Below are 12,231 nucleotides of genomic sequence, written 5' to 3' on the forward strand. Positions count from 1 at the left end.
TTAAAGTTCTATTGAGTGAATGAGCCCCCCACCCCTTTCTCTCTCCATCTCCCCCCCCCCACACACACACACTCACTGGGCTCCATCAGGGCTGACTCACTGGAGATTCAGACTGTCAGTTGCCACATCCAGTCTTTGTAGACCTGCAGACAGACAGACGCTGCCCGTCTGCCACAGATGTTTAGACGCACTGTCTCCTGCAGCCCAGTGTATCCCATTCCTCACATTGCTAAAAAATGTCTTGAGATGCTTCACTCAATAGAAAGGTTATGGTTTTCTACATCCAATGGTTGGCATATCTACTAGGGCCCTGTGTTATGCTTAATAATGTGACATGCTTGGATTTTTTACTTTTTATTTTTAAAGCTTTTTCATCAAACTGTCCCTTAATTGGGGTAGTCCACCATCCTCTGACAAATGCTTTCATTTTTTGTGTAAGTCTTATTTCTGGATAAGGATCAAATCTCGCTATGTCATGTGATTCTGCAAAACGCATGACTCTGGCCTCCTTCACTGTCAGAAGATGCTGTGTTGACTACTTACGGGTATCTTAGTTAAGAGCATTGGGTCAGAACCGAAAGGTTGCTTTTTCGAATTCCCAAGCCAACTGTGCCCTTGAGCAAGGCACTTAACCCTAATTGCTCCTGTAAGTCCCTCTGGATAAGAGCGTCTGCTAAATGACTAAAATCAACAACAAATGTAAATGTACTTTGAAAATACTTTTCAGTTCCTTACACCCACGGTTTAGGAATTTTGTATGGTAGAGGCAACATGATGAGTGACTAATGGAAGTCAAGCTAACAGATCTACAGCTCCAAATACTATTAATTAGTATCTAAATATAAACAATGGAGTCTTATGTGAGAACTTGCTGACATGGACCGGTTTAATTGTGGAAAAGTGGTTGGTAGCGTACAGAGCTCCCTCGGCTATTGTGGTACTGGTTCAATGACCAGTTTGTCTGGACCCCTATTGTACACTGAAACCAGGTGTTCACACACTACAATTATGGTATAGGTAGATGCACCTATAGTAAGATGACCATAAACACAAAGACTTGTATGCTAGCTAGTCCAACTGTGGTTTTACAGTGAACATACTGGATATGTGAGTGTGCTGTTCCTGTGCATCCCCGCTAGACGTTTGATGAACAGGTGCCCAACAAAACAATTGTCTCCATTATTGGCAGGCAGCTAAGGGCAGGCCACACATTATCAACACAAACACAGCGTCTACAGATGGGCAGGGGGGCCGTTAGAAAGAATAACAGCTCCCTGCCGGGATAATGGCAGAGGGAGCTTGTTAAACGTGTGGCCCCATTGTTCTGACAAATTGGTCTGTGGCTCTAAATTGCCCCTCAGTAGCGCTCCTCGTCTGAACCCAGGCCCCCGGCTCAGATCAGACTGGGGCTGGGCAGGCAGTAATCCTTTAGGAGGGGGCTGCATAGCTAGGGCCGGTGGAGTTCTGACTGGAGACTGAAGGCTGTGGGAAAGTAAGGGGCCAAACCGACTGGGCCTGTATTCATGAATCATCTCAGAGTAAGAGTACTGCTCTAGGATCATTTTTGCCTTTAATATCATAAGGAATAAGATGACATGGACAGGGGGACCTGATCCTAGATCAGCACTCCTACTCTGAGACGCTTTATGAATATGGGCCCCGGGGCTTAGCTTGGCTAGCCTGGCACGTCTTCAGCCTCAGCCACTATTCCTTGTGTGTGGGACAACAAGACTCAGCCCTATTACTGACTTTAAACCCATCGAAGATACACATAGTTGTGGAGACAGGCATAATCCACACAACAATTGCATTGAGTTACTTATCAACTGTACTTTCATTTTCTGCTGCCGTTAGAAGCTAAAGTCCTGAGAGACGGAGGGAGTGAGAGAGCCAGACCGTCATTAGAAGCTAAAGTCCAGAGAGACGGAGGGAGTGAGAGAGCCAGACCGTCATTAGAAGCTAAAGTCCTGAGAGACGTAGGGAGTGAGAGAGCCAGACCGTCATTAGAAGCGGAGCCTGGGCCACCAGTCTGCATCGCAGTGTGAGATCTCTTCTAGTTGTCTGAGAGGGTAGGAGCATCCTGTGGCTGTCTGACGATAAAATCACTGTGTTCCTCCAAAGCTGCATTGAAATAGTTTTTCTGTTACGATCAATATAACCCATCTCGTCTCTTTTCCCAGGAATTTGTGGAATCTTTTTTGTACCCTTAATGTGTAATATGAAAGCATAAAAAGTATTAATATGCCTAATTACTTTTTTTGCACAAGATTTAAAAGAGGTGAAGTTGGCTCTATGATTTAAACATGTAAATAATTGCCAAGAGAAATCCCACTGGCACAAGCTGGTAGAATCAACATTGTTTCATCATAATTTGTCAGCATATTGTGATGTGGAAAATACAATGAATCTGACATATCATATTTCAGGATTGTCATCAGTAGCTAGGTTTCCATCCAATTTGTGAGAGATTTCCATGTGAATATTCTAAAATCTGCATAAAATAATATGCCCATATTCAGAGGTGGAAAAAGGACTCAGTTGTCACACTTGTGTAAAAGTAAAGATAGCTTAATATTAAATGGCTCAAGTAAAGGTGAAAGTGACCCAGTAAAATAGTACTAGATTTTAAATGTACTTAAGTACAGCGGTGTAAAAAGTACTCAATTGTCATACTTGAGTAGAAGTACAAAGTAAACGTAAAAGCTATACATCAAATTCCTTACATTTAGCAAACCAGACAGCAAAATGTAATTTTGTATTACTTGTTTTGACAGCCAGGGGCACACTCCAACACTCAGACATCATTTACAAAGGAAGTATTTGTGAATTGGACCTTTTTCCTGTATTGCTAAGCATTCAAATTGTAACTAGTACTTTTGGGTGTCAGGGAAATGTATGGAGTAAAAAGTACATACTTTTCTTTAGGAATGTAGTGAAGTAAAAGTAAAAGTAGTGTTGTAATAACATATTAAAACATGTAATGACGCATTCACGGACTGTTGTTAAACACACTGATAACCCATGAATATACACTGCTCCAAACCCTTTGGGATGGGCTACAAAGACAAAGAACTCTGTCAAGAACCAATGGGATACAGACAACAGGCTGGAGAGGACTGTCTATCACCTACGAACAACCAACCAGGAGCCAGGACTACTAGAATCTACCTACGTCATTTCAATGTATAAATGTACTGCCCAAATATGTGTTACGCCCTCTTTTTCCGAAACCTCCCTAAGAGTGGACGATAGGAGCCGTGCTGCACGTTTGCCAGATATTACTATGCTAGATTAAAATGCCTCAAATATACCGTATCCGCCTTGTCCAGAGTCTCATCTTGGTCTCGTTTCTCCTATAACTAAATCATTGACAGTAGTCAAAAATATAAATAGTAAAGTACAGATACCCCAAAAAACGACTTAATTATTACTTTAAGTACTTATTAGTACTTTACAGCACTGCGCATATTCCCACCAGAGATTTACATCAAAACTGATGTTTGCGAATAAAAGTTGTGCGTGATGACGTCCTGCACATACAAATAACGTTTGCGGTTAATTTCCTATGTACCGAATGAAAAATACAAGTTAAATGGCTTTCCATCGCATTTTCTACTCCATGGTTTTGTCATAAAAAACGGTTGCTATGCGCCCACTCTGCTCTTGGCGTGCGCTCTAGCCAACAGCTGGCAGATACAGTGCGGTAGGCTACCTATTGTATGAAATTATGGATAAGAGCTGTGTTATTTGTATTTGTCGAACAGCAGTCAAATATCGATCCTCATGTCACCAGAATAAGACCCTCGACATTAATTTGAAAGGAGCATCACCCTCACCAGGTGCATTTTCACCACTCTGTGAAGTTGATCATTATTTATTTCATCTGTAGCCTAATAAACTGCATGGTTTCGCTAGTCGTAGATGGAGGACCACACATTTCATCGCATGACACCCAAGTTTACTTCGATATAATGGTTATTATATCAAAATTGCGTTTCCACCGCAATTTCTCGTAATGAATTTTACCGGAACAACAAGATCCCACCATGTCGCACGAACATATTGTCTGTCGCATGTATAAAATTGAACGGGCAAATCCTGTCCCCATCAGCCCAGTTATTACTTTTTTAATGTGAGATAATACATCTGCATGAAATGGTTGGATGGAAACCTGGTTAGTGTAACCAATGTTCTACATAGACAAACCGTGTATAGAATATGCTGGATTTGTACTAAATAAACTTCAGTTAGTGCTAAATACAGCTGCTAGAATCCTGACTAGAACCAAAAAATGTGATCATATTACTCCAGTGCTAGCCTCCCTACACTGGCTTCCTGTCAAGGCAAGGGCTGATTTCAAGGTTTTACTGCTAACCTACAAAGCATTACATGGGCTTGCTCCTCCCTATCTCTCTGATTTGTTCCTACCGTACATACCTACAAGTATGCTACGGTCACAAGACGCAGGCCTCCTAATTGTCCCTAGAATTTCTAAGCAAACAGCTGGAGGCAGGGCTTTCTCCTATAGAGCTCCATTTTTATGGAATGGTCTGCCTACCCATGTGAGAGACGCAAACTCGGTCTCAACCTTTAAGTCTTTACTGAAGACTCATCTCTTCAGTGGGTCATATGATTGAGTGTAGTCTGGCCCAGGAGTGGGAAGATGAACGGAAAGGCTCTGGAGCAACGAACCGCCCTTGCTGTCTCTGCCTGGCCGGTTCCCCTCTTTCCACTGGGATTCTCTGCCTCTAACCATATTACAGGGGCTGAGTCACTGGCTTACTAGGGCTCTTTCATACTGTCCCTAGGAGGGGTGCGTCACTTGAGTGGGTTGAGTCACTGATGTGATTTTCCTGTCTGGGTTGGCGCCCCCCCCCCCCCCCTTGGGTTGTGCCGTGGCGGAGATCTTTGTGGGCTATACTCGGCCTTGTGTCAGGATGGTAAGTTGGTGTTTGAAGATATCCCTCTAGTGGTGTGGGGGCTGTGCTTTGGCAAAGTGGGTGGGGTTATATCCTTCCTGTTTGGCCCTGTCCGGGGGTGTCCTCAGTGTCTCCTGACCCCTCCTGTCTCAGCCTCCAGTATTTATGCTGCAGTAGTTTATGTGTCGGGGGGCTAGGGTCAGTTTGTTATATCTGGAGTACTTCTCCTGTCCTATCCGTTGTCCTGTGTGAATTTAAGTATGCCCTCTCTAATTCTCTCTTTCTCTCTTTCTTTCTCTCTCTCGGAGGACCTGAGCCCTAGGACCATGTCTCAGGACTACCTGACATGATGATTCCTTGCTGTCCCCATTCCACCTGGCCGTGCTGCTGCTCCAGTTTCAATTGTTCTGCCTGTGATTATTATTATTTGACCATGCTGGTCATTTATGAACATTTGAACATCTTGGCCATGTTCTGTTATCTCCACCCGGCACAGCCAGAAAGCCTGGTTCCTCTCTAGGTCTCTTCCTAGGTTTTGGCCTTTCTAGGGAGTTTTTTCTAGCCACCGTGCTTCTACACCTGCATTGCTTGCTGTTTGGGGTTTTAGGCTGGGGTTCTGTACAGCACTTTGAGATATCAGCTGATGTACGAAGGGCTATATAAATACATTTGATTTGATTTTGGAGAAGGTCTGTATGGAGGAAAGGGCCAAAATCCCTGCTGCAGTGTGTGCAAACCTGGTCAAGAACTACAGGAAACGTATGATCTCTGAAATTGCAAACAAAGGTTTCTGTACCAAATATTAAGTTGTGCTTTTCTGATGTATCAAATACTTATGTCATGCAATAAAATGCAAATTAATTACTTAAAAATCATACAATGTGATTTTCTGGAATTTTGTTTTAGATTCCGTCTCTCACAGTTGAAGTGTACCTATAATAAAAATTACAGATGCTTTGCTACATGCTTTGTAAGTAGGAAACACTGCCGATTTTGCAGGTTATCAAATACTTGTTCTCCCCACTGTATAAGGAGTAGAAAATAACATGGCTTTATTAAATTGTATTTGTCACATGCGTGAAACACTTACTTACAAGCCCTTAACCAACAATGCAGTTTTAAGAGAATAGAGTTAAGAAGATATTTACTAAATAAACTATAGTATAAATAAAGTAACACAATAAAATAACAATAGTGAGGCTATATACAAGGGGTACCGGTACTGAGTCAATGTGCTGTGATACAGGTTAGTCATGGTAATATGTACATGTAAGTAGGGGTAAAGTGACTATGCATAGATAATAAACAGAAAGACAAATTAACTTTTTTGTCCTGAATACCAAGCGTTATATTTCGGGCAAATCCAACACATCACTGAGTACCACTTTATATTTTCAAGCATGGTGGTGGCTGCATCATGTTATGATTATGCTTGACATCGGCAAAAACTAGGGAGTTTTTTAGGATGGAAAGAAACGGAATACAGCTAAGCACAGGTAAAATCCTAGAGGAAAACCTGCTTCCGTCTCCTTTCTAACAGACACTGGGAGACAAACTTACATTTCAACAGGACAATAAACAAAAACTCAAGGCCAAATATACACTGGAGTTGCTTGCGAAGACGACATTGAATGTGTGGTGTGGCATAGTGGCATAGTTACAGTTTTAACTTAAATCGGCTTGAAAATGTAAGGCAATTCTTGAAATGGCTGTCTAGCAATGATCAACAACCAACTTAAAGAATAATGGGCAAATATTGTACAATCCAAAGCTCTTAGAGATTTACCCAAAAGTGATTCTAACATGTATTGAATATGTGTGAATACTTATGTAAATTTGATACATCTGTATTTCATTTTCTTTTTTGAATTTTACCCCTTTTTCTCCCCAATTTCGTGGTATCCAATTGTTGTAGTAGCTACTATCTTGTCTCATCGCTACAACTCCCGTACGGGCTCGGGAGAGACGAAGGTTGAAAGTCATGCGTCCTCCGATACACAACCCAACCAAGCCAAAATGTGGAATAAGTCAAGGGGTATGAATACTTTCTGAAGGCACTGTATAAATGTCTTCATACGTAATCATAGAAAGCACGCATGTTCAAGATAGCATGCAAAGGTTGCAGGTCTGTGGAGATCTTGACAATTGCCATAATAATCTTGCGCAGAATCTTGAACAGCATTGATCACTTGCACTATGTACTTTTAATGTAATCTCAACTGCCATCCAGGTCATTCGGTTGTGCTGTTAAATGAAGCACAGTGAAAATACATGAAGTTCTTGTATAAATACAAAAAATCTGACATTGTATTCCCATTTGAACTTAGTTGTGGCTTTAAATGGTTGAAATTATCACTTTAAAATGACATGGTGTGACCAATGGGATTTTATGTGTTTTTTGCAGCAGCAGCATAGAGACTCATAGCTTCATATGACTGTTTGTGTCTGTCTATGCTGCAGTCAAGTATGATAAGATATCTACAGTAGGTAGCCAGCTGTAGCTTGCTGTTGTTTACCATTTGAAGTAGACAGTAATCTAGTATCACATCAAAGCCAGGTGAGAGAGCTGGAAACACTGTCCTGCTAATGGGAGTGTGATCTGTCTGATCAGGACCCTTCTCAGGAAACCCTTTAGTAAATGAGGAGACATGAAAGAGGCTCAATATTAAGGAGACTTCCTGTCTGTCTACACAACCCTCTAAAAGGAAATACACTTTTACTCCTGTGTAGAATATGAACTATAAACAGTCTTCACCAAATCGTTTTTTAGAAGAGAATCTGTCATTACACTACTATGTTTACCTCTCAAAACAATAAGCTCATAAGATTTTTAAAAAAGTGCAAAATGCATGAATACATAATGTCCAGCAAAGCAGCCTGTGTGAACTAAACAGTACAGTAGCTATGTCTAGTGTAAAAGTCATGGATTTTCAATGGTGAAATGGACTGGGTCGAAACAAATATAATAGTTTGCATTGCAATGCTTTGGTTGTGATCGCTCTCATAATGCTCCCCCCCCTTCCATTCATCTATTACCCCCCTCTCTGTCTGCATTCATCACAAAACAAGCCATTGTCTCCTCTCACACGCCGTCTCAGTCTCTTTGATGGGTAGTTGATAACAGTCTGATTGGGCTGGGCTGACTGCATATATAGAGGAGACCACTGGTACAGAGAGACATTCCCTCTCCTACAGAAACAAGCAACCGCAGCACCCACCTTCTCGTTTGGATTCTCAGTCAGGACTTTGTTTCTCTTCACTATGGATCTCCTCACCGTAACCCTGGCTCTCTTGGTTCTCCTGACCCCAGCCTGGGGCTTCGACATGGGCCAGTCGACCCGCTGTGTGCCCATCCCCCAACAGATGAGTGTGTGCCAGGACGTGGGCTACTCGGAGATGAGACTGCCAAACTTCCTGGGCCACAGCAGCCTGGAGGGCGAAGTGGTTCCCCGCTCGGAGGACTGGAGACCCCTGCTGCAGACTGGCTGCCATCCCCATGCCCAAGCCTTCCTCTGCTCCCTCATCGCCCCCATCTGCCTCGACACGTACGTCTATAGCTTCTGTTAGCCTTTTACCTATTCATGTCCTCTTTGTATGTCCTTGCTGTCCTTGCTGTCTGTCTGTCTGTCTGTCTGTCTGTCTGTCTGTCTGTCTGTCTGTCTGTCTGTGGTCTGTCTGTCTGTCTCCATACTATGCCTCTCTCATCCCTCTCTGTCAATCTAGCTGTTCTTTCTCCTGTGTTTGAGTCGGTCTGCCTAGTTCCTTCCCACTTTCTCTTGCTAACTCCTTAAGAGGAATCTATCCACTACTCAATTTTCACCCTCAAACTATTCACACCAGTGTGTGTCTACAGTGTAACATTCCTTCAATTTCCAGAGAGTGCCCACTGCGTTCTTAAACGTAACCCTGTGTCTCTCCCATCTCCAGGTTTATCCAGCCGTGCCGTAGCCTGTGCGTGGCCGTCAGGGACAGCTGTGCCCCAGTACTGGCCTGTCAGGGCCACGTCTGGCCAGAGGCGCTGGACTGTGACCGTTTCCCTGCCCAGGAGGACATGTGTCTGACCCCCCACCCCAAACACAGCAACAGCCACCTCGCCAAAGCATTGCCTCAGCCTGCATGCCAAGCCTGTCCTTCCGTGGAGGAGCACCCTACACTGAAGACAGTTCTGGACGCTCTGTGCCAGGATGACTTTGGTAAGCGTGTGCAATAATGTACTTATGCCTGTGCATGTTTCTATTGATTAGTGTGTTACGGAAATGTATTAATGTTCTTTTGTGTGTACATTTGTGTGCGTTTGTACCATACATATGTGTGTAATTCTGTCCAAGCTAGCGTACTCACCCTCTCTCTTCCCCCAGCTGTAACAGCAAAGCTGTCTCGCCGGCGCCGGCCGTCGGGGGAGCCAGAGTTTGAGGTGGAGGGCCGGGTAGAGTTTATCCGCCAGGGCCCCCTGCTTCCCTACGACACCCAGTACCTCCTCCAGCAGTGGCTGCTCATTAACCTACGGTGTGCCAACGCCCTAGTCCGGCCCGGCCGCGCCCAGCTCTACCTGCTGACTGGGGCGGTGCAGCCAGAAGGCACCCTGGCCCTCACCCGCCTCTTCCCATGGCACAAGAAGGACCACAGCATCGCAGTTGCCACACGCAAGTGGAAGCACCACAAGTGTTGAGTGCCTGGACGATGTATCGGAATGGAAAAACCTGAGCTCTGATGAATCTGTGTTGCATAGAACTGCATCCTAACTCACACAAGCCAGGACTCGGCATAATATCAGTTTTCTTGGAAATAATTGGTATAAGGCCTAAGTATATGACGTTTTCTGATGTTACTGACTTGATGCAGGAGGGCAGAGGAACGTGGAGTTGGAGCTGGACTCGCTCACTGACATGACCCTCTGCTGCCCTCTGCTGCTCCTTCACAGTATCTCAGCTCCGTCTGAAAGCACACAGCAACAGAATGCACTCTAAAAACTGTACATAGGAAGAGCTAAATGCAAATGATTTCTAAAGAGTATTCTTTTCTATTTAGTTAATGCCGTATTTATGTGTCATGTATGTTCGATTTGTCTGTTAAGTGAAAAGGATATTATAATAAAATATTTACCGACCATATTTCGACTGAAGTAGTATTGGTTATTCCACTGTCTATGATTGATACGTTTGATTTAAAATAGCCGAATAGCTGGACCTTTATGGCTAAGGTGAGTGCAGAATGGGTTTTTTTGTGCATTGTTTTTACATGTGCACAATGTCCTTATAGTGTAAGATGTCCAAGTGTAAGATGTATTATGTACAATAAACAAGTATTACCTGAATACACTCTCAAGTTAACACATTCAGTCAATCAAATGTATTTATAGAGTCCTTTTTACAACACCAGTTGTCACAAAGTGCTTATACAGAAACCCAGCCTAAAACCCCAAACAGCAACCAATGCAGATGTAGAAGCATGGTGGCTAGGAAAAACTCCCTAGAAAGGCAGGAACCTAGGAAGAAACCTAGAGAGGAACCAGGCTCTAAGGGTTGGCCAGTCCTCTTATGGCTGTGCCGAGTGGAGATTTTAAGAGTTGCCATTAAGGCCAGATCGTTCTTCAAGATGTTCAAATGTTCATAGAAGACCAGCAGGGTCAAATAATAATCACACTTGGTAAGGGCGCATAAGGTCAGCACCTCGGGAGTTAATGTCAGTTGACAGAAGGAGCTTTATGGCTGGTGGCATTGTCATGCTGGAGGGTCATGTCAGGATGAGCCTGCAGGAAGGGTACCACATGAGGGAGGAGAATGTCTTCCCTGTAACGTACAGTTTGAGATTGCCTGCAATGACAACAAGCTCAGTCCGATGATGCTGTGATACACCGGCCCAGACCATGACGGACCCTCCACCTCCAAATCGTTACACCGAGTACAGGCCTCGGTGTAACGCTCATTCCTTCGACAATAGACGCAAATCCGACCATCACCAATGGTGAGACAAAACCGCAACTTGTCAGTGAAGAGCACTTTTTGCCAGTCCTGTCTGTTCCAGCGACAGTGGGTTTGTGCCCATAGGCGACATTGTTGCCGGTGACAGGCCTTACAACAGGCCTACGAGCCCTCAGTCCAGCCTCTCTTAGCCTATTTCAGACAGTCTGAGCACTGATAAGGGGATTGTGTGTTCCTGGTGTAACTCGGGCAGTTGTTGTTGCCATCCTATACCTGTCCCGCAGGTGTGATGTTCGGATGTACCGATCCTGTGCAGGTGTTGTTACACATTGTCTGCCACTACGAGGACGATCAGCTGTCCATCCTGTCTCCCTGTAGCGCTGTCTTAGGCGTCTCACAGTACAAACATTGCAATTTATTGCCCTGGCCACATCTGCAGTCCTCATGCCTCCTTGCAGCATGCCTAAGGCACGTTCACGCAGATGAGCAGGGACCTTGGGCATTTTTCTTTTTGTGTTTTTCATAGTCAGTAGAAAGGCCTCTTTAGTGTCCTAAGTTTTCATAACTGTGACCTTAATTGCCTACCGTCTGTAAGCTGTTAGTGTCTTAACGACCGTTCCACAGGTGCATGTTCATTAATTGTTTATGGCTCATTGAACAAGCATGGGAAACCGTGTGTTTAAACCCTTTACAATGAAGACCTGTGAAGTTATTTGGATTTTTTCGAATTGTCTTTGAAAGACAGGCTCCTGAAAAAGGGATGTTTATTTTTTTGCTGAGTTTATGTGTCCAGTTTTCTGTGGGTTAGGAGAACATTCCTTCAACGTCCCACCAAACATATACAGAGAATGGTTGCCATGTTCCCAGAACATAACAATGAATGTTCTAGACACGTTTCATAGGAACATTGAAAGAACACATTAAGGTACTGTTGCTGAGCCAATCAAATACCTGATTGATGAACCACTGATCCAGTCCTAGTTGGTTAAGGTTAAGGATTACACATACAGGGCTTTTTAACATGAAGTGATTTAAATTGACATACATGATTATATTGGGTGTGTTCATTTACACTTGAATTAGTATTCAGCATGTCTTCACTTGGGATTTAAACTCACAACTGCTTCATTCACAGTACTCTGATCTTCCTGCTACGCCACCATGTCTGTGTCAGCTAGCTGTTATTCTGACTCTTCTCTCATCATTGATTTGTTTGACTTATTTAATTTGTTTATAGTTGTCTTATGTTGATGGGGGGCATATTAACCTGTTTTAATGATACTCATGAATCACTATGATCTATAAAAGTTTCTCTTAAATATACTTTTAACAGAGCTTAGATTTACACTTCATAGAAGGGCCTGAAGCATCACAGCTTTGGGGGGAAAACA

At 43.5% G+C, this 12,231-nt stretch overlaps 1 protein-coding gene across 1 annotated transcript; it reads left to right on the top strand.

The window, feature by feature from the left end:
• The first annotated feature begins 8,180 nt into the window (after positions 1-8,180).
• LOC139381660 (secreted frizzled-related protein 5-like) lies at positions 8,181-9,588 on the top strand. Its single transcript, XM_071125347.1, has 3 exons — positions 8,181-8,464; positions 8,847-9,112; positions 9,278-9,588. The coding sequence occupies exons 1-3, from the start codon at positions 8,181-8,183 to the stop codon at positions 9,586-9,588; spliced, it is 861 nt and encodes a 286-aa protein (XP_070981448.1).
• Positions 9,589-12,231: the final 2,643 nt, after the last annotated feature.

The sequence above is a fragment of the Oncorhynchus clarkii genome, chromosome 2 (genome assembly GCF_045791955.1).
Source record: "Oncorhynchus clarkii lewisi isolate Uvic-CL-2024 chromosome 2, UVic_Ocla_1.0, whole genome shotgun sequence".
Taxonomy (NCBI): Eukaryota; Metazoa; Chordata; class Actinopteri; order Salmoniformes; family Salmonidae; genus Oncorhynchus; species Oncorhynchus clarkii.

Bases quoted from the DNA above. Each gene is read 5' to 3' on its own strand.
- LOC139381660 (XM_071125347.1), top strand. From the start codon at position 8,181: ATGGATCTCCTCACCGTAACCCTGGCTCTCTTGGTTCTCCTGACCCCA. The intron at 8,465-8,846 runs GTACGTCTATAG...TCCCATCTCCAG, and splicing joins GCCCCCATCTGCCTCGACAC to GTTTATCCAGCCGTGCCGTA. The intron at 9,113-9,277 runs GTAAGCGTGTGC...CTCTTCCCCCAG, and splicing joins TCTGTGCCAGGATGACTTTG to CTGTAACAGCAAAGCTGTCT.